Consider the following 23591-nt stretch of genomic DNA (forward strand, 5'->3'; position numbering starts at 1 on the left):
CGCCTTGCTTCAATATGTCGATGATCTGCTGATCACCGCGAGAAGCGAACCCGAATGTGAGAAAGCATCACTGACAGTTTTACAATTTCTAGCCGAAAAGGGGCACAAGGTGTCCCCTTCTAAGCTGCAATTCTGTGTCCAGCGAGTTGTTTATCTTGGACACTCGCTGTCCAAGGAGGGAAGGCAGCTTACACCGGACCGCATTCAGTTAATAGCTAACATGCCAATACCCAAGACACAAAAGGAGGTGCGGGCTTTCATAGGCCTCACTTCATATTGTAGGCAGTGGATCCCTCAGTATGCATTTCTAGCAAAACCACTCATTCAGTTGACAACGCAGGAGGCAGCCATATCGACTGTTCTCCCTTGGACCCAGGAACAGACACAAGCTTTTGAAAGCCTAAAGAAAGCTTTATTTCAAGCACCTGTTTTAGCAACACCATGTTACCATAAGCAGTTTACACTCTTTGTTACAGAACGCGAAGGTACTGCCTTGTCAGTACTCACACAGGAACAAGCAGGATCACACAAACCATGTGCTTATTTTTCTAGTACATTAGATCCCGTAGCTCAGGCTTTGCCTGCGTGTCTGAAATCAGTGGCAGCAACAGCTTTAGCAATCAGACAAAGCGATGCTATAGTGTTAGGACATCCATTGACAGTTCAAGTACCACATGCAGTAGAGGTTCTTGTGAATAGAACGCAAACACAACACTTGACTATAGCGCGACTTACAGGATACGAATTAACATTGTTTCAGCCACATATAGAAATCAGACGTTGTAACACATTGAATCCTGCCACACTTTTACCTGTAATGGGAATAGACCCACTAGCTCATGACTGTATTGAAGTTATTACAATCACGACGAAACCCAGACAAGACTTAACCGATGTCCCATTGTCAGACCCAGACCTGACGTTGTATGTAGATGGTTCATGTATGAGAACAGGTACAGGAGAGTTAGTGGCCGCTTATGCAGTCACAACAGACACTGAAATCATTGAAACAAATTGCATAAATACCTTGTCAGCTCAAGCCGCAGAGCTTATCGCTCTGACACAAGCCTGTATTCAAGCCACAAATAAAAAAGTCAACATATACACTGATTCACGTTATGCATTCGGAGTCGTACATGACTTCGGCGTGCTGTGGCGAGAGAGAGGTTATTTAACTTCCCACGGTGCCCACATTCAGCACGGACCCCTCATTCATGCCTTATTAGATGCAATACATCTACCAACTGCCATATCAATTATGAAATGTAAAGCTCATACGAAAGTTACTGATATCATTTCTCAAGGCAATGATCTAGCTGACAGAACAGCTAAACAGACTGCTCAAACTCAAACATCCGACATGACAAAGACAATAGTCCCGACGCCAACACATTGTATGACGGTTAAAGATCCTACTCTTGACGTAATTGATATACAGACACATGCTACACCAGACGAAATAAAGAAATGGACTGAATTAGGAGGGATCCAAACGGATCAAGGATGGTTGATGAAGGAAAAGTCTGTGTGGTTCCTTCCTGATTCAATGGTCCAGGTTATAATTAACACTGTACATAGTCCAGCGCATCTAGGAGAAAAAGCTATGCTAGATAGCATTCAACACATTTGGTTCAACAAACATTTACGAGCAGCAGCCAAACAAAAAGTTCGTACCTGTATGATCTGTTGTCAGTTCAACCCAGGAAAAAGCGTTCCCGTAGAACAGGGTGGATTTCAGCCTCCTGATCACCCTTTTGAAGCCCTCCAGATGGATTATATCCAGATGGAACGATGTCGAGGATTCAAATATGTTCTCGTAGTTGTCTGTGCTCTTTCCCGTTGGACAGAGGCATACCCGGTTTCAGATTACACTGCCCCGACTACTGCCAAACAGTTGGTTCGAGAATTCTTCCCACGATACGGTTTACCACGTGTTGTCTACTCAGATAACGGCCAGCCGTTCTCATCCGAATTAATGAAACACGTTTCACTCTTGTTAGGCTATCAGTGGAAATTCCACTGTGTCCGGCACCCCGAGGCAGCAGGTCTCGTAGAAAGACATAATCAGACCCTGAAAATTAGATTGTCCAAAATATGCAGACAGAAAGGTGTCGACTGGGTAGTAGCGTTACCAGTTGCACTCTTTTACACAAGAATGGTAGCACACTCTCGAACAGGGCTATCCCCGTATGAGGTGATCTTCGGCAGACCACCAAATATGTGGGGGACGCCTATACCACGCAAAATAACTGATATTGACTGTAATATGCTGACAGATTACTTGGCTTCCTTGATGTCTGCACTACAATCTTGTCGTTCACAGGTAGCTGCAGCTTTTCCTGACAACACTGAGGTGAAGCCCCATGACGTAATTCCAGGCGACCTGGTCCTAGTGAGGAACTTTGATCGAAAGACTCAGCTGGATCCTAGGTGGAAGTCGCCGCAGCTGGTCTTGCTCACCACAAGGACAGCCGTGAAGATCGAAGGTCGAAAAGGCTGGATTCATTCAAGTCATATCAAGAAATTTCATGGACTACCATCGGACGTGAATACTACACCTTGTGTGTCTTCACCCATTGACTCAAAACTTCCTTTTGTTGAAAAGAGTAATTCCGAACTTTATAAACTAAAACTCAGGTCCAATCAGTCAAGCAATTTGATTGTTTAAGTCCTCTCCAAGGTGAAGCGGTTGAATTGTCTCTGACATGTATCCCTTGGACCTGAATAGAAAACACACCCGAAAAATGTTGAAACGACAGGCGTACTGTAAATCACTGCGTAGTCATTGCATAGTGACGTTATTAATTTTGTTTTCCTTAAGTCTTTTAATAATTACTGCAAGTATATTGTTGCATATATATTATCCTATTTCTAGACACGTTTATAATATTACTGCTGAACATTCTTTTAGTGAATTACCTCCGCTTGAGTTGTCTTATAGATTTGCGCTGCGCAATAACACGTTTATAAGTATGTTACATCATTCCCATCAGGTTAGCAATGCTAAAAATTGTTGGATATGTGGCCGACTCCCTACCTATCAGAATTATAAAGGAATTCTACCTCTCTTTCCATACCCGTTCACACACAACGGCTCCTGTGGAGCATGGTTTAGTTTAATTAATTCTCTAGATTCGAATTCTGCAGTTTATCAAGATAACTGGGTATGGGGAAATTTGAACTTAGTTTTGCTTAAGGTCTGCTATCCTAACAAGGAGGGACTTCCCCAGAGAACAGGAACTGATCTAGAAAATGAAGTGTATGGATTAGGTAATTTTACGCTTAATCTTATGATCCTAAATGTCGAATCTGAAGCTACTCCAATTTTGCCCGCTATGTCAATATTTCCAGTGAAAGGTAACTTATGTGTAAGAAAGAATGGTTCCATACATATGGGCCATAGTAGATGCACCACTGCAGTAGAATTTAGTGATCAAGGCAAGTCTACATTTAGAGCTTCCCGCCATTCCTATTTCATATGTGGTCAGACGGCATATGTACGTTTGCCTCTAGATTGGGATGGTACCTGCTACATTGGATTCCTTTTGCCACCTGTTTTCCTAGCTCCTCCTGATTATCACAGAAATACTCATTTAGTATATAATAGAGTAAGGAGAGATCTCCCAATAGTCGATTACACTGAAACAGCATGGGAAAAATACACAGATTTCAATAAAGGTCTCTTTCCCTATATAGGTACCGTTACTAATAGTAAGCTGATACGTAGATTAACTAGAACCCTTGAAGCAGTAGTGAACGAAACTATTTCCGCCTTAGGCAATTTAACGGAAGAGCAGTCTGCTATGCGGATTGTTGTGCTTCAAAATCGTCTTGTCCTTGACGTCATCCTGGCCGATAGGGGCGGAGCTTGTAGGGTCATCGGATCAAGCTGTTGCATTTTCATACCAGAAAATTCGCCATCTGTATATAAAGCCATAACTCGCCTTCATAAGATTGTAAGCCAGATACACCAGAACCCAGGCACCTGGACTTGGTCCGGTTGGTTTTGGAGTGTATTATCTACCTTTGGATGGAAGGTCCTATCTTTCCTAGGTATTGGCCTTCTCATACTATTCAGTTGCTGTCTATGTCTACAATGTGGACCAGCGATCTGTGGTCTGTGTGCCACATCGTGTATTCCACCACCAAGATTTCATTCGTCACGGAAGAAGAAAGAAGAACAAATGATGTTATATGAACAGATCAATGGATTGATGAAGATTGATATCTCTTAACGGGCAAGTAGGGGACAAGGAGGGAATGTGGAAATATGGATTTTTCTGATCAGTTATGTCCCCTATCTTGGACCCCAACGGTTTCATGTATGAATCATAAGTACATGTATGTTCCCTCCAGTTCCAGTTATGAAGAAGCAAACACATGTGCGTCCACCGTCAACATGTCCTCTTTCAGATCCGCCATGAATAGGCCGGATATTCCATTCCTAAGTATGAAAGGCCACCGGCTTTATATGGTTCATTTATGCCATTTTACAGTCCAGGCAAGTAGGCCCTGATACTGTCATCGAACTCTTCTTGCCTTCTGCCTCTGAAAGCTCCAGTCTGAGCCTGCATCTGTGACCATGAACTTTGTCTCATTCCCTGCGCGGCTCACGAAGCCTGACATCAGCCTGCTGCCTGCCAAAAACTGTATTTCACCTTCGAAGTTATCTGCTCCGTTCCCTGCCCGATGCATTCCTGTCTAGTAGTTTAAGTAAACATTCTTCCAGCTACCGAGCAAAGGCCCAGCTTCTCTGTCTTTATGCAAGTAATTCATAGCCCTATTACTATGGAAGATTTCCACCCACGCATCTAGTGTAGACACTTAGACGCTTGTACACGTACTAACAGTCAGTATAGTCAGTATAGAATAAGATTCTACTCTAAGAGACCTCTCTTTTGGATAACATAGTTCTTTAAACATAGGATGTTAGATATGATTTGGGATTAGGTTGACTTGACCCTCCAGACTTCTGTCGCCACATGTAGAGCTAAATGTCAAGTCCCCTTCACCCCCTAGTTGCACGTCAATCACACGTCATGCTGCTGCGCGCGCATTTCTGCCAAGTATTTCTGCTGACATTGCAAAATTCTTTCATAAGAACCACCCTATTATGACATCACATCTGATGACGTTCTTTCATCACACCCAGTTACGCCTATTCTTGCTACGCACGAATATATTATCCACACTATCAATTGTTACGCCTCTTGTATTTGCTTCACTGTAATGCCTATTGTATAAAAGTGATTGATTGTCAATAACGTATGTACTTCACTTCCTGAACCTTCGTGGTGATGGAACTTGGAGCAACCGATTATAATCGACCATTGGAATAAAGCCCATTCCGAACCTCTAATACCACGGATTCTGCCTCTTATTTACTGAGCTATTTTATTATGTTTCTGTATCAAATTAAGTCCCGGTAATTAAATTATTTACCACAGATGTTCTAACACTGTAAACGTATGGGCATCTGAGGAAACAAATATTGAAATAAAGTATCAGATTTAATTAACATCGCAGGTCAGTGCAAGTGTAATGTTTTCCTTGTTTAAACACTCTTACAGGGACGATATTAATACACAGTCCGAGACTACTAGAAAGAAGGATGACGTCAGGCTCCCATGGTGCCTTGCCATAAGAAAAAGTCGCAGTCTGGTGTAGCAACAACTATATGAGCCCTGCACTGGAAAAAGGGGACTGTCACTGTGTCTGAGCAGTGCCTGCAGCCTCGCTTCTCCGAGAGTTATGCATATGCGAGCTAAGCATAGCACTGTTATCGACTGCCACTGCACAATACATGCAGCCATAGCAGTGACACCGGCGTCCCTCTGAGCAGCGCATGCAGCGTAGTCTAGCACCAAGTTCCGAGTATTTGGGCCACGTACAGCACTGTTCCAGACTGCTGCTAAACAGTGCAAGGAGCCAGCACTTATAGAGACTGTCATTGAGCACTGCATGGAGCTTACCTTCAGTTATGCATTCGTGGGTCATGCTGATCACTTATACAGACTGCCACTGTGCAGTGCACGCAGCCTAGCATAGAGTTAAGCATACATACCTCACACATACAACTTATGCAGACTGTCACTGAGCCTGTGCCCCATGTAGGCCTGACGCTTGGCTAGGCAGAATGCACTGCTCAACAGCAGTCTGTTTAATAACTACAGCTGCATGCACTACCACACAAAGAACTTATGCAGACTGCCACTAAGCAGTGTATGCAACCCAGCATTATTCATATGTGAGCCACTCATAGCACATATACAGACTGAGCACTGCATGAAGCCTCCTCTTCACTTATGTATTTGTGTTGTGCTGCTCACTTATACAGACTACCACTGTGCAGTGCACGCAGCCTAGCCCAGCATGCACTGTTAAGCAAAGCACTTATGCAGATTGCCACTGAGCAGTGCATGTAGCCTAGCCTAAAATTATGCATCCGCGAGTCGCTCCCAGCACCTATACAGACTGCCATTGAGCACTGCATGCAACCGAGCGTTCGATTATGCATTTTAGGGCCATGCATTTCACTGTGTGCAGCTTAGCCTAGAGTTAAGCATACATGCGCCAGACATACCATTTATGCAGACTGTCACTGAGCCTGTACCCCATGTATTCCTGACACTTGGCTAGGCTGTTTAATTACTATGGCTGCATGCACTGCCACACAAAGCACTTATGTAGTCTGCCATTAAGCAGTGCATGCAGCCTAGCATTATTCATAAGCGAGTCACTCATAGCACACATACAGACTGCCACTGTGCACTGCATAGGCTAGAGTTAGGCATGTGTGGATGATGCAGAGCACTTACACAGACTGCACCTGTGCAGCGTTGCCTCATGCATTTTTTGCAGACAGGTTTATCTTTTTTTAACTAACAGGAGGATTTTTTTCCTTTCATCCTCCGTGTCAATGCCCCAAATGAATTTGGTTGTAAAACTGGCTGTCATGGCCCAGCGTGAATAACTTGCACGTCTGTTTACAGTATTTAAATCCTGCAACTAGCAAGAGAACGGTGTTAGCTGTTCACCGGCCCTGCCAGCAACCCAGAGGTATATCTCCAGTTTGGCCACAGCGAGGCCGCCATGCATGTCAAGACTTTTATCTTTAGGGTAGTGACTTCCGCTTTAAGCCGCTTTTTTCAAGCGCGATGGTTAAAATCTGTATACCTCTCGCAGAGTGTTGTTTGTAAAGTATAGCAAGAGCGTCTCTCTTTTTAAACACACTTCAGCCAAGATATTTCCATACGCTGGAGTAGCCCGCAGTAATTGGCCAAGATAATTGTTTGTTTCCATATTTCGGTAACAGTGCGTTTTGATCTGGCACATAGACTCTTTAACCATTAACTCGTCCCTAAACCTCATTTATTTAACGGTTGTTATCTTTTAGGAGGCACCATATGCTCCAGCTGTTAGCTATCTCTGGCCTGCCAAGATACCCGCTCATAGTGCTAAATTGAAAGTCTACGTTTTGCGCGTAGTATCTTTTAGCCTTTTAAGCTGCCACATTCCGTGCTTTACACCAAGCATGGCTTGCATTGCCCTTGGCTCCTCTGGCTCATGTCTTTGTTTGTTTTTAGGCCTGGGCGTAGTTCGCGAAGTAGCACTTCGCGAAGCTACGCAAAGCGAAGTTCGCTCTACGCGAGCTACGCGTAACACTTCGCGAACTGCGTAGTACCTTGTTCGCACTGTGCCAGATGTCGTTTTCAATGATTGCACAGTGCGGACATGCAACCGGCACTGTGCAATCATTGAAAATGGCATCTTGCACAGTGCGAGCTGTAGTTTTCTGCTGCTCGAGTAGATTTTTACTAGAGCTTCAGCTTTCTCAACGCGAACTGGTAGTTTCTCATCGCGAACGGTCGCGAGCATACGCGACCACTCGCAATGAGAAACCTGACCTCCTCGCGTTGGGAATCTCGCCGGGAGGTTTATTTTCCATGCTCGCGATCGCCAACTTGAAGTTGCTGATCGCGAACAAGGAAAAAGTCTCGCCGGGATGTCATTTTGCTTGCTCGCGGTCGCCAACTTGACGTTGAGGACCGCGAGCAAGCAAAAAATGACTGCAGCACTACGCAACACTACGCTACGCGTGTTTGCACTGTGCTACGTGCAGTTCGCGTAGTGAGAAGTAGCGCGAACTTCGCAAACTACGCGAGCGTAGCGTAGTGCTATGCCCAGGCTTATTTTTAACTCTAGTGTGCCAGTTCATTGACATAACATTCTTTGACAGCGTATATCACTTCTTTCAGCCACAGGTTACTAATCAACCTGGCCCTTACATTTCGAATACCATAGAAATTTAAGAAGAATTCTGAGTAAGTTTAGATCTTAAGTACTTGTGAAAGTTCTTACTCCTCATCAGCCATAGGAACTCAGATCCTAGTGCCTCTGTTTTTTCCTTTTTCTTCGTAGGAGCACACACAGCCCAGCCTATTAACCCGCAGCCTGAAGCAATATAGCTGTTTTCACTGGTAATTTGTCCATCATTTGTGATATGAATGAAGGTAGACAATGAATGATTGAGGGTGCTCCTGAAGGAAGTATATAGATTGGGCTACCAGCATTTAGTTTTCTTACCAAACATAATGCGGTTATTCAATTTTGTAAGAGTGCTTGTTAAAGGGTGTGAGTGTGTATTGCCAAGACACACTACTTTCTGGAGAAAGTCCTGAGGGCTTCTAGTCATTGTTGTTAACATGCAATTGGAGGAATCATAATGGTAAACTTTTGTAGGCAAATCTCACTCTTAGGGGCGTGATCACAAGTGGCCCGAGTCATATGTGATAATTGTTGCATCCAATAAAAATCCAACACCGAGGTGTTCGGAATTTGTCAGATGTCTCAATTATCACATATTCATAGTTTTTTACGGATTATCATGTTGTGGTAAATACCGCACACTTTTCCCCTTTAAGATTCCAACAGGTTTGGACTGCCAAAATGTAATTAAGGGTGAGGCACAACTCAGAATTTTGACCCCTATGCAAAAAGGGGTTTTCACAGTCGCCAGAAAAGACCAAACCCCTTATAATCAGGACACTTGTAATACAGTACGTGGGGTATCTATCGCATTTGAGAAGGAGTATCCCATCTGCAAAACTCAAAATCCGGCCCTAAGAATGGGTTATTAGTTGCAATTGTATCTTTTAGAGAGACTTAAAAATGGGACATCAAATAGCTCCAACCACACTACCCTTTTGTTCTTTAAAGTAAATAGTTCCCTTTCCTGCCCTTCTACACCCGTAGCCACTAAATAACACTGAAACATCAAATCAAAATGAGGTAGTAGTGTTCCCCAAAATGGGTGAAGAACCGCACATCAATTGAACAATGTTATCAAGAACAGTAAAACAGTTATGTATTGGCGTGGGCAATATGATTGACTGTTTCTTCGCGTTACCAGACGCTTGGTGTTTTGACGGGTTACTATTATCCGGTCTCTCCGCTAACTCACACATTATTGTGGTGTGCTGTACACTTTGGATTGGACATTACATACTCCAATACTGACTTAAGTATTTTCTTGGTTTCTCTACCAACTCACACCCCATTGCGGTGTGCACTATTATATATTTTTTTCGGACTGGGCATTACACACTCTTATACTGACTCAAGTATTGTCTTGAATTCATGCGAATTGTATTTCACAAAGACCACGGAGATGGTTATTTGATTTGATGCCTTACTTATAATAACGTACTGGATTGGTGGACCATTCAATCAGTTTTTGAGCCTTGAAAAAGTCATTGTACCCATATAGTACAGACGAAACACGTGTTGGCTGCCTTGGATGTTGGACGATTGTACCACATGACCGAATACCGGGTCTTCTAATAATAAAGAGGAGTATTTTGGAGAACTATGCCAACTGCTGCATCCTGTCCGGTCATTTCTATTTGTGAATCCTTTAGAGACTTTCTCTTATATGATTTGTATACTTATTTCAAGGAATTGGTCCTTAGACCTATTGGACGGACTCTTATACTTATTTTGCAACAAGGGTGTGCTTTAAAGCTGATTCTTTCTAAACACTGAAACATACTTACTGGGACAAATGTATAGGCAACTGCAGATGAAGTCAGAACAATGGATCCGCTCCTGCAAAAAAGAGAAGTGTATGAGGGTCAGGTCTCTGTGATATGTGTGTGTGTGTGTGTGTGTGGTTGTGTGTGTGTGTGTGTGTGTGTGTGTATGTGTGTGTGTGTGATTGTGTGTGTGTGCACGTATGCATCTTTCTTTAATTTATTTACATGTGCACATATTTGTTTGGGGGAACTTCCAAAACCCTTCTTTAAATTGATACAAATGTTGTCTAAATCATTAAATTACAACTTTCAAAGTCACCTTCTTTCTTCACATTTATATATCTGTAAATAATGACTCCCATGATTTAGCTATATGTGTATCTTCTTCAACCTTTCCTCTAGAAACCATCAGACAGACTTAAAATAATCATACCACTGAGTGACAACATTGTGACACCTCATTATCAGATTTTGCTTCTTCATTCTCCAGCTTTTGTGAACCTTACCCAATCTTCTGCATGTGAGGAAGGACTTGCTTCACCAACAGGAACATCGTGGTTAAATTTGTGTGCAAAACCTAAAACCACAAAGGAAACAATAAAAGGGGAACAAATACAGATTTTGAATGTGTATGTTTTTAAATAGGGTCAAAGGTCAAATAACTAGCCCTTCTCCGATTGGCTGATTGATGATTTCTGCTTGCAAATTAATTTCAAATTGAGTTGAGGATTTTATTATGCTTTTGCTCTGGGCTTGTTTTTGTACTACACACAATATATCATTACTCCCATCAAGAAGTGCACCTGTAAATACAATATGAATAGCTGTATGCACTTTTCCATCCCATAGTTAGCAAAAAACTATCAGTATCATAATTTGCACTGGTAACCCTGCAACTTAGTGAGAATTTTTTTTTAAATGCTGGGAGAAGTACTCCGTTCTTGTTTTACCTCCTGGTATTACTCCTGTATTTTCTGGTGGTAGTCAACATATTTCTTTGTAGTATGGACCCTGAAAAATGAACAGAAAGTGGAATGCCATCGCTTTTCTAAATGAGGGTCCTCTTGTAAGTATGAAATACGTTGAAAAGTATACTAATAAGGACTTAATATTAGCGGAATACCTATTTTGAATGATAAAATGTGCAAATGACTACTTAAAAATATCAATTCTAGTGTTGGACAACATAACTGATAATGGATCTCTTTATCAATGTGTTTTTACCTTAGTAATGTCAAGTCCATGGACTGATTTAATCGTTTTGCAAAGAGTTGAATACATAAGCTAAAATACGTCAATAGTAAGTTTATCCTTACATTTTGTCAGTGGGAGCAAAATGATCTCCTTTGCTCACTGGCTGTTGGTGCTCAGGGGCAGGGGCTCATATGAACCTTGGTTTCAAAGAGCCTTTTGAGGCCATATGTTAGCCCGTCTGTTCCTGAATGACAGCTCTGAAACATACGGGATTTTCCTGACTAAAAGGACGGATATCGGGATCGTGCTAATTGCTCTGTCTGGGACACTTGGAGCTGAATTGTGCATTTAAGTATCCGGACTGCGGAGTTGCATTTACACACTATAACGCAAGATTAGATGCAGTGCAAATTCGACTTTGGCTTGTTGATTCCTGCGTTTATGCCTTGAAAAAGTCTAAGCAAAGACGAAACACGTGTCGGCTAATCGTGTGCTGGGAATTTTTATATTTTTACAATATGAATAAAGACTACTAAACAGCATGAAGAATGACCTTTCTGGATTTCTGTCTCTGACCAATATTGTTGGGTCTTCTCCGTTCGTAGTTTGGGGTTATATATACCCAAGAGTCTGACAAACCTAACCAGTACTAAATAAGGACAAATGGTGTGCTGTAAGAGCCTCAGTTTTTGTGTTTACATGAGCTAAAATATGTCAATAGTAAGCTTATCCTTACATTTTGTCAGTGGGAGCAAAGTGATCTCCTTTGCTCACTGGCTGTTGGTGCTCAGGGGCAGGGGCTCATATGAACCTTTGTTTTCAAAGAGCCTTTTGAGGCGATATGTTAGCCAGTCTGTTCCTGAATGACTTTATTTGAGGTGGTAGAGGATGAAAAGTAAACCATGTGATCCTTGGTTCTGTGGTGCCATCTGAAGCCTTTCCTGTTTCTATTGGTACCTGATGCAATCTGCAACCTTTTATGTCCCTGATGTGTTCTGTATTTGAGCTGGTGAGAAGGTGGGAACCTAGATACTCCGCTCATTGTCTGCTGTCTGCTTGGAAGCAGCATGGTGATGTGGCACTTGGTTAAGAAGTGATGTCTGGGTGACCTAAAGCCCTTCTTTTTCTTGATATGTTCTTTATAGATATTAGGATTCTATGTGTCAAAATTCCCTGTTGATTACACTTTTGAACATATCTGTTTTACCTTTCCTGTGGTGTGACAATCTCAAATGGATTTTCACTCATTGTAATGGGGGGCTTCGCGTAGCTTATGCGTGACACTGCTGAGTATGGAAGACTGTTGCCTGCACATAAATCTCACTTCTGGCAGCCAGCACCAAGTCAAATTGTATGTGTCCTGAAATACAGTGATGCTGATATCTAATAATTCAACTGAGTAAAATGGGAATGCGCATTTACTTTGGGATAAAGAGTATTTTCTGTTGTATTTTTCCCATTGTGCTCTTTATGTCTAAAAGGGCATAAGTTGTAACTTTTGATTGGTAAAAGGTAGAAAGACCACAATTGGTTCATTGTATCAATTTTGTGGGCCTTGAATCCAGTTATAAGCTTAATTTTACCCCAGCTGTATTCTTTCTTATGTGTTTTACCGAGCCTCCTAGTAATTCAATGTAATCCTTGCATGGAAATGCCTCTTTTTGCATGATCACCTCCAAGGTTTTGGCTTCATGCTCCTGGTTTTTCAACTCTGAGAGTGCACTGAGTCTTGCTTACCAGACCTTTGTGCCAGTGTTCTAATATCTTACAAAATGTATGTTGACTTGGCTACCCCCAGTTGGCATTAGCTGACTTACTTATAGGTCACTAGTATTTAGTACCAAGGGAACCCAAAGCATGTAAGTTGGAGTGTCTTTTCAGGGCTGCAGGACTGATTGGACGATCTTGATTGTGACAAAGTACAACATGGCTCCCAGCCTGCCACTGCAGCCTGGAAGAGCAGGTTTAGCTGCCAGTTTACCTTCACTATTTAAACCAATGGCAAATCCGACACTTCCCTTAACAATATATATATGTCTCTCCTAAAGAAAGCCTATCGAGCTCTAAGGTAGAGAGCTGTATAATTTTAAGTAGGTCATGCTCTTTAATATGTCCTAACAGTAAAACTTAGAAATTGTTGTTTTACTGTGGAAACGTCAGCCCAGTGTCTCCTAGCGAGTTACAGTCTGAGATCTCAGCCCTGCTAACTTCTGAATGAGACTATTGGGTATTCCACTCTGTTGCCCAGTGGCCATTTACAGTTGCTGTTCACCAGACAGTCTTCTCCCCTCCTGAGGATGATCCCGGCCTCCTGATATATCTCCGTAAAAAATGTGTCTACCAGAGATTTTCATTTTTGATTTGTCTTTTTGGATCATTAGAGAAGTAATTTAGCTCGGTTAGACATTGCTGATGCGGGCCAAATTTTTCTGGATGACATTTAAAAAAACGGTGGATGTGTTGCAGTGATGATGTAACGTTTCAGGAACCATGAGACCTATGTACTTCATTTGGGAAACAACCTTTACAACGCAGTCATTACATCGCAACATCCTTTACATCGCATGTCACTACAACGCATGTCATTACATCGCATGTCACTACAATGAAGGCATTACATCGCATGTCATTACAACGCATACCATTACAACGCATAGTACCCTTACACTATATGACACTTACCCTACTGTTGAACTCACTGGAGTTCGAATAGTGACTTTTACTCCTACACTATCCAACACTTACCTTAAATGCGATGTAATGGTATGTGTTGTAAAGGATGTTGCGATGTAAAGGTAGTTTCTTAAAATGCGATCTAATGGCATGCGATGTAAAAGAATGCGTTGTAAAGGATGTTGCGATGTAAATACTGCATTTTAAAGGCATGCGTTGTAAATGTATGCATTGTAACATCATACATTCCTTAATTTTGGTGTCAAAACATAGGTTTTGAGGGTCAAGTTGTCTTATAGAGACTGAAAATAACTCCTCAGAGCAACCCTTCCGCCATTTTCCAAAATAGCAGCTATAATCAAGGAAGAAGAGACATAGCTAGAAATGAAACAAATAATAATGGTTTTTAATCCTTTTTTGTATACACCAAGCAATGTTTATGATCAGAATATGAAAAATAAACAAATGTTTACAACTCCTGTTTGAGACACATTTTCATGGTTCACTTCATTCATTTGATTCAGCAATTGCTCATGGTACATTTGCAGAATGTTGAACATTTGAGAAGAGTATATCGACAGGGACATCTTTTTGTAGCACAGGTTTTGCAAGTACATGTACTTATAGGCTCTCTGGGTAGAGGCTTTAGAAATTTCTTAGGTGTTAGCACCCCATCAATTTCTTCCCAACAAAATTCACATGGTTCTTTCTCTTCATATGCATGATCCAAAACATTTACACACCTTCTGATCAAGTAGACCGCTCTTTTATTGTGTCCATGCGCAGAATATGACATCAGTGGTTGGTCACTTAACAGAACTGATGTGTTGAACTCACTGTACCTAAGATCGTCAAAGTCAAATGTGTGACACACAGAACTCATTTTCCAAGGACACACTCAAGGTATTTTTCTATGTCTTTAATGTCACATTCTTCTCCTAGCGTGGGAAAGCTTAAAGGACCTAGAACATCTTAATTTAGCAGCACTAAACGTCCGCTTTCCAAACGATAGTCTGCTGGCAGCCACTTTTCATAACTCAACAGCAAGTACAACCATAGACTATACATTTACATCATTGTCACTGTTAAGTAAAGTCTCTGACTTTTGAATAGGAACAATGGACGCAAGCGATCATTTACCGCAAAGGATCACACTAAATATTCATGGTGCAGTATCAACTTTACCAGTAGCGAATCTGTTATCTTCGCTCTCATGCAATACCCGCAACTTGGAAGGCTTTGAGAAGGAAGCAAAAATCCTTTGGGAAAAAAGCACAGCGATTCATATTGATAATTTAAGACGCTGGGAGCTATTCACCAACAGCCTTGAGGCTGCACACAAAAAGAGAAAAAAGGATCAAATAACAACTGAAGCTCATTATCAAAAAGGCCCTTCACCCAAAACTCGTAGTGCGAAAGGCCATGGACTGTCAACAGAGCAAAAAAACAACCGAATGCTCTTTAAGAGAAGCATTATCAAACTACTACGGTACTTACGCCGGGCCGGACAAGGCTGTTCAAATGGATTTACAAAATTTAAAAATCTCCAACAAGAAACTTATCCGGCACTCAAAAAAGGAAACGGAGGAAGAGTTATAGGCCAAGCTGTTCCATGATGTGAAAGGAAACAACAGCGGAAGGTTCTGGCTAACTGTGAACAGTCTTCAGAATCCAAGAGCACCTTGCATTAATTTGCATCTAACAGAAGAAGCTTGGGCTGATTACCTTAGGCATCACTTTAACACAGCACCAAAGGACAAAACAACCGGGCCACCCAAACTCACTAGACGCTCATCAGATCGGACTTTATCATCGGAGCCAGCTAGTATGGCCTTCACGGAAAAACTAATTATAAGAAGGATAGCGAAAGGCAAGACAGAGGGGGCAACGGGTCCTAGCGTTATCCCCCCATCCTGTACAAGCAAGACCCGGAATTTTGGGCAGCGGCCTTATTACCGCTTTACAAACAGATCTTAGAAACTGAAATAATTCCCGATTCATGGAAGGGTTCAATAATAGCCCCAATCCACAAGAAAGGCAGCATAAACGAAGCAAAAAATTACAGACTTGTGGTCTTAATAGACAATGACACTGAATACTATGCTGCCTTCTATTTGAAGAACTTACAGACTGGGCTGATGAAAATGCAGTGATCCCCATCAAACACACAGGTTTCTGCAAACACACGGGAACAACAACAAATATCCTGGCCTGAACACTCCTAATAGGTGCCGCCAAATCTGCCAGCCATCCACTCTATGTATGCTTCATTGATTTCACCTTCACCTTTGCCTTCGATAACATCAACAGAAATACACTATGGGAGAAGCTGTCTAACAGAAAAATTCCATCAACCTTACTATTGCAACTGATGCTACTACATACGGACACCTGGGTGCAAATCAAGCTGGGATCGGGCGACTGCTTGTCAAGGAAAATACAGACGACCAAGGGCCTTAAACAAGGGTGCGTTTTAGCCCAGCCCGTTTTCAACATCTTCATGTCCGACTTCTCACCCGAGCTAGACTACTGCAACTCCCATGCCCCCAAGCTAGGAGGTCTCAACATCTTAAACTTAATGTATGCAGATGACATTGTTTTAATCAGCCATATGCTGATTGGATTACAACATCTAATTGATATAACATATAATTACTTGGCAACAAATGGCTTAAGCATAAATCACTCCAAAACAAAAGCGATGAGAATAAACTCTAAGAGGTCTATGCCCAGGTTCCTCTGGTGACTGGGAAGATTATCACTGGAAATTGTGGACGAATACAGATATTTGGGTGCACTAGTTGATAGTAAAGGGGCATTCCAACCACAGAATGAAGCAGGAGCAAGGAGAGGGATTGCAACAGCAGTCGCATTGAAAAATCTCAAATTGAAAATGGCTGCCCGCAGCTTAACCCCTCTGCTACAGGTGATCCAAGCTAAACTTCTACCGGCCATCACCTATGGAAGTGAATGCTTACGAGGTGGTGATGCACGGACCGTGGATAATACAGTAGCTAGGGCAATGTGAATGATATTTAACCTCCCTAAGTATACATCTCACAACTCCACATATATGTACCTTGACAATATACATATATCAAGGAGCATCTCCGCATGAAGAGAAACTGCAGTGAGGCCAGCTCTCTTAAGCAAGCACAAACTGATCTAACAGCAAGATTCAAAGAGAGAGGCTATAACCGGGCAAGTACTGAACCAAGCACTAGGGAAAGTGGATGGAATATCTGGAGAAGACACCTTCTTCAGAGAAAAAAGAGCTATGACATCCATAGGATATTCAGCACAGGAAGTGAGGATGATAACCGGATACAATGCCTACCATGCAACGGTGAGAGATTGCATAAATAGGCATTGGTATCTGGTGAAAGGGGACCCTTTGTTAAGTACCTTGGTCACATGCAAACCCCTCATCTCTTTTAGATTAGCTAAATCTATGCGGCAACAATTGGTGAATAACAGCCCAGAAGTAGTAGAAACAGAGAGTTAGCTCAAGGCAAACCCATCTTTTACTAGATGTTTTAAGTGCAAAGCGTGCAAACATGGAATCAATAAAAAGGAAATCCAACTACCCTTGTTTAATAAACCTTGGAAAATTCCACGCTTTTTTAATTGCAAAAGCGACCATGTGGTATATGACCTTCAGTGCACTTGCCCCAAGCACTATGTGGGAAGTACAATCCACATGGTGCATGTCACAATCCTGCAGCACTTGAGGGCAGTGAATAATTGAGATAAGTCATACCCTGTAGCCCGCCATATAAATGAGGTCCATGCAGGAAACATGGAAGAGCTGAATTACTTTGTAATAGACTCTGTCCCTAAAAGCAGACGAGGTGGTAACCGGGAAGGTAAACTTAGACAGCTAGAGTCTCAATACATACTCATGCTTGGCTGTAAGACACCTAGAGGATTGAACTCTGATGAAGACATATATGTGCACTTAGAATGAGACCAACACGCAAGGAACAATTAATATCAGATAAATGTAATTGATGTATGAAATTTGTTAGCCATGTCAGTACACTGTTTTAATGCTTTATCGGATTTTTCATCAATAAGGTGAACTTTTATGTGGACAACACGTTTTTAGGGACCTGCTCCAAAGTTCTCTTCTCCTCTATTAGGGAGTATATTAGACAATCTGGTGTAAAGGTATTTCAGTTACTTGAATTACTCTAAGGAACGATGCTCTGATTAGACTATATTTTGATGATAGACTGTAATGAATATCCCTTTCTAGCATTTGCATTTACATGTTAAATTCTAATTGTATTTTCCAGCATTGCATTTGCACTTTAGAATAAAAATCTGCACGGAAGCACTTGCACTTTAGTATATATAATATAAGAAGATGGTCCACCCATAAGTGGGCAGTATGCCGAGGGAGGGAACTGTGTATACTTTAATGCTATTGAAATGTGCTGACTGTTAGATGTGTCCCTCAGTATTGCACTTGCACTTTATAACAACAATATGTAAGGAAGCATTTGCACTTTATTATTATATACAAGACTAGAAGATTGTTGAGCCTAGAATAAGCATTATGCTTAGAGATGTAACTACATAAATATTTCAATGCTACTTTAATGCAATTTTAAAGTAGAAGCATTTGCACTTTTGTTCTTAACTAATAATGCACAAGAAATGCATTGTAGCACTACCAATTTGAGGATTCAATGCCTGGGATAGTATAATTCCCAAGGGGAATAGATATTCCATTTCAATATAATTGACAACATAGAGTCCCACATTATAGAGCATTCCTGGACTATTTCTGCGGAATTGCATTTTACAAGGCCAAAGTGGGTATGCTTTAATACAATTAACAGATGAGAGACAGGATGCCAATGAACTAATTTTAGAATCATAACAAACAATGTGGACTCGCCAACTTTAGATGGTAACTAGAGCACTAGCACTTTATGAATATGGTATGAGGTAATTGCACTAGCACCGTATTATCAAGATCAATCATGCTAAATTGTTCATTACATTCTTGTAGATACATTGTCTACACTATATTGGAGATCACTCCTAACCAGTTCAAAGCAAAGGCATAAGAACCTCATTGGCTGGTTTTATATAGAAATCCAAAGTTATATAAAGGAGAGACAGTGAGAGGACTATACTGTAAGGGGCTTAAAACTGAGGCACATAAAAGAGCATCTTTTTGTACAGGTGACTTTGGTTGTAATGACACTCAATTCATTAGCACATTTAGTTAGAATTTTGATAATATGAAAATAGAAATAAAAGATACAAAATAATAAATAGGAACAAAGAATGATATTGAAATACATCAAGGATAGAAATAGAGAAAAATAAAAGCAAAAATAAAAATAGTAAAGATAGAAAAATTCTAAAAAGATCAATGTATATATTGGAATGAAGCAAATATGAGATGAGCTTTACAAATTTATGTAACCGATACAAATTGTTGCGTGTGCCTTTTGAAGTATGTTGTCTATGTCTATGATAACATGTGACAATTTTTTTGTGAAGATAAAAACAATTTCAGTATTTTGGCCCACTGTGTGAACAAGGCAGGGGATTCTGCCAAAATGCGTCACAGCCCTGTAAACAAAGAATAAAACATACTGGAACTGCAGTGTCGGTATATGGCATCAGGATCGTGTGTGCCGGTAATGGTTGTGGATATATATATATATATATATATATATATATATATATATATATATATATATATATATATATATATATATATATATATATATATATATATATATATATATATATATATATATATATATATATATATATATATATATATATATATACAAAAAAAGAAGAAGAGAACCCAAGTTTAGGTGGAAGGCAGCTTCTGTAAAGAGCACCCTCAACACCAGCGACACTAGATCTAGATTTGCTCACCTCAAATGTCTGCTTTTCTATCAAAGTTTTTAAGCATAGGATTAGCACAGTGCTATGTGGAGTTAAGAATAGTACATCTGTACTTTCCTCATTGCACTTAATTTCTCAGTATTTTGGTCCTCAATACTTTTGGCGCAATGTTCACAAGATATTTGTTTCCTCAATATTCTGTCGGACAACGTTTTCCACATGTGTGTAGCCCATAGGTAGCCACACTTTTTGGGGGGGCTTCCAAGCTCCTAGCAGCCAAGGAAGGGTTCACACATTTGATAGGGAGCAGGATAATGCTCTGTAAGATTGCTAGATGCCATACATAGCTAAAAGTTGTCATAAGTTAGGAGGGATCCTGGTAACCCATTGGCTTGTGACCACATCATCGCCCCCAAGGCTTTTTATGAGCACTACTATGGTGCCTCTACGACCCTGATCCTCATATAACATCTGGACGGGTGAAACTACCAAAGAAGGACTGCCCTGCTGACCCCTGGACCTGGCAAGAGAGTCTGCACCAACCACAAGACTGCACCTCACGCTCCTTGGGCTAGTAAAGAGAGGACTTCTGCTTTTGGTGCCTGACTTTTGGAAAAATCTCTCCAGAGTCCCAGACCAAAATGATGAACTTTAAGGGTCAGTTGGTTGACCCCCTATTGCAACAGCAGGGTCATAAAAGCTGAAGCAGCCTGTCCTGGGTAATCAGTACCCAACCGCAAGGAATCACCGTCGATAGGCAGCCAAGAAGACCTCCCCTCAGGACTCAAAAGTTGCACCTGTGTCAGCTGGACCCAGGAGTGTCATCAGAGTGCGGGTTGGTCAGCATAGACGGACACTAGCACTCACCAAAGGAAGCTGCTGAACCTGCTGTCACCAGACAGCAATCGCCCAGCTGCTGTTGGACTTCTACTGGCCCAAAAGGAGACCTTGACCCTGTGGGAAAAGTCACTTCACCTTTCCTGTGGACTGAGGAATAACCACAAGGAGACCCCTGTCTAATGCACAGCATCCAGAGCATCTTTCAGCATCCTCAGAATTCTGTGTCCTCAGTATCAGGACTAGGGATGGGCGGATTTCACTGAGTTACACTCCACAGAATTACACGGAGTTGCCAAAAACTCCGCCCAGTTCTGTGGAGCTCCGCATGCAAGCGGAGTAACGAGGCAGTAAGAGAAAGAGCCTTCAAATGCACCTCACCACACCACCCCTTATTAAGTTACAGACTACACAAAGGCACTGAAACCCTTATGCCACACTGTGCCAATACTTGCAATTTTGGAAAATCCCATAGCTGATTATGAAGGACAGCAGCAAAAGGCAAGCTGGCGCATAGAAGAAATCACTTTCTACTTAATGTCTATTTCTTACCGCCATGCAAGATGCCGCTCTGTGTCCACATGATAATGGCATGCTCCAGCAACAGCCTTAGCCACCTTGATGCATCTGTTCCTGGTCACTGCAGCACATGACACAACCCTTAGAAGCAGGGAAGAAATGTGCGCTGCCAGACCTTTTGACTCCGAGAGCATCCTCCAGGGCTGGCACCTAAGCCCCCAAGGACTGGAAGTGTAGGTGTTGCAACTGTGTCAGCTCCTGTTGAGGCAATGCCATCTGCACAGCTCCACTAATGCACCTCTGCTGCATCGCTCCTGGTTTTGCAAATGCAATGACTCACTGCGTGTTTTTTTAATCACTGCGGGCTCCGGCAGTGATAAGACACGTTCCGCTTTTTGGGTTATGGACCTGGGGTGAGAGTTTTTTGGGGGGCGGAAGCGGCGGAGAGAAGGTCTGGGAGCAAAGGTGGGTGTGTTGGGTGAGTACATGGCTGCCACTCCATATGCGCGTCCTCACTATTTAAGAGTCAACACTGACTGGGACCAAAACAAGGCTTGGAACGCATGCATTCCAGAGGAGAAAGAGAAAAAGGACAAAGGTGATTCCCAGATGAGTCTGATTGTAAAGTAACCAGGACCTTGTCCATTTTACGCATGTGGCGAGCGTTGTTTGTCTTTGAATAACACTGGAGTTAGAGATGGTTGACGGTAAACTCCACCACGCAGCTGAATCAGAGTTTTTTGCTTAACTCTGTGCTCCTCTGTAGCAAAATCCCCACAAACTCCCCCCACAGAATGGAGTTAACCACCCACCCTTAATCAGGACCATTACATTGAAGTCCATGGTGGTTTTGATGTAAAGTGTGGAGTTGGACATGGTACTGCTTTGGTGACCAAGTAACTGTGCTAACATTTCTTATTGGCCTCCCTGATTTTCTCCCTGTTGGTCACCTAGTCTGGGCTGGAGTAGCTAACCACAACTCTTCCAAACTTTTCAAAAGTTTCCATACTTTACAGTTACCATTGCTTGTTTGTATTTTGGACGAAAAAGGTGAGATTTATGTTTTCTTTAAAAATTCATATCTTTGAAACCCTCTGGTGGATTTTGCTCATCTGGGTGTATAAAAATGTGAAAATATATCTATTTTTATAAATTAGGGTTGGATTTATTTCATGTTGTGTGTCTTTCTTATTCTGTTGCTTGGTGCTTCTAACTGTTTTGCACTAGTTCCTTTGTTTAAGCCTTACAGCTTGAAACCACAGCTTCCCATGATTGAGCAAGGGGCTTTACACATGATCCTGACTGGTCCTCAAACAGTTTTGTGAATGTATTACATGGTAAGGTTGCACAACCACACCATATAACACACCATAATCCTCACACTCCTGAAATACCTCGCTGTGTAGCAAAAATTGTAATGCTCTACAGCTGGCATATCTAAGGAGTCTTAGAATGATAGACCCATTCGAGGGGAGGTTAGCTTCTGCAAAAATTGGGTAGGCAGCCTCATGTCTCCAGTGCCCATCAAGAGACTCTTTTGAAGTTTCATATAGATCACTATGAATATTGATGTAGATTACTGTTGTAGGTAAGGATTTTTGTTTTGGTTAGTGCCGCTACACCATACTCCACAGTCTTGATCACCATTTTCAACCTCATTGAAAGCAATCCTATCTCAACTTCTTTGTGTATTCAACTGGCAGAGATGCGTAGGAATTGAATTAATGGTCATTGATATCATTATCACACACCTTAATAATTCTGCCCAGAATCACACAACCGTTAGCACAGGAAGAACCTACAGGTCTGGGAAAGACCGGAGACTTGTCTGAAATGCAGACAGCAAATTGAACCAAAGGGATTACTCTCCAAAAGAGGATACTTTCAGAACCATGCAGTCCTCTCACCTCAGTCCACTCCTCTTCGGTGGTGTCAAAGATGTTCTTGGAGTCGATCCCTGTGGCTGCATTCGAGAACAGATAGTCAATTTTCCCATGTTCTTTCAAAGCCTTAACCAAAGCAAATTCTGAAAATTAGAGACCATGAAGCAGTAACCATGTGATTGCATGTTATTGCACTGAATATATAGGCTGAAACTACAGAAAATGTTTCATAGTCACAAATAACAGGGGTGTGCAGCATGGGTCCATGAAGGTAAGAAACATCTTACATTTTCAGGCTATTTTCCTTGGATATATTTGCATAATTGAACCCTAATGAGTTAGTGGTTGTGCTGAAATTGTTGATCTTCAATGGAAACCCCAGATCTATCAATAAAGCTCTGGATAATTTGCTACACATATATTGATATGAATTCCATTCTTTCATTGTTATCAAAACCTAGGATATAATGGCAATTTCAGAACAATGACACCCTGAAATTCAGTTGAATGGTTAAATTTAAAAGTGAATGCAAAACACATCTGCACATAAAAAGATTATCACAAACACTAC

The 23591-nt window shown here is 41.6% G+C and overlaps 1 protein-coding gene across 3 annotated transcripts in view; it reads right to left on the bottom strand.

Moving 5' to 3' along the window:
- The window catches only part of LOC146786070 (dehydrogenase/reductase SDR family member 4-like), a 227943-nt gene that overhangs the window by 62339 nt on the left and 142013 nt on the right, over positions 1-23591 (bottom strand). For all 3 annotated transcript variants that reach the window (XM_085635496.1, XM_085635497.1, XM_085635498.1), the window contains 3 exons: positions 23045-23146; positions 10541-10611; positions 10056-10107 (listed from right to left, as the gene is read on the bottom strand). In XM_085635496.1, coding sequence (XP_085491622.1) covers positions 10056-10107; positions 10541-10611; positions 23045-23146 — 225 coding nt within the window. The remainder of the gene's footprint in view (positions 1-10055; positions 10108-10540; positions 10612-23044; positions 23147-23591) is intronic.

This window comes from Triturus cristatus, chromosome 11, assembly GCF_964204655.1.
Source record: "Triturus cristatus chromosome 11, aTriCri1.1, whole genome shotgun sequence".
NCBI lineage: Eukaryota > Metazoa > Chordata > Amphibia > Caudata > Salamandridae > Triturus > Triturus cristatus.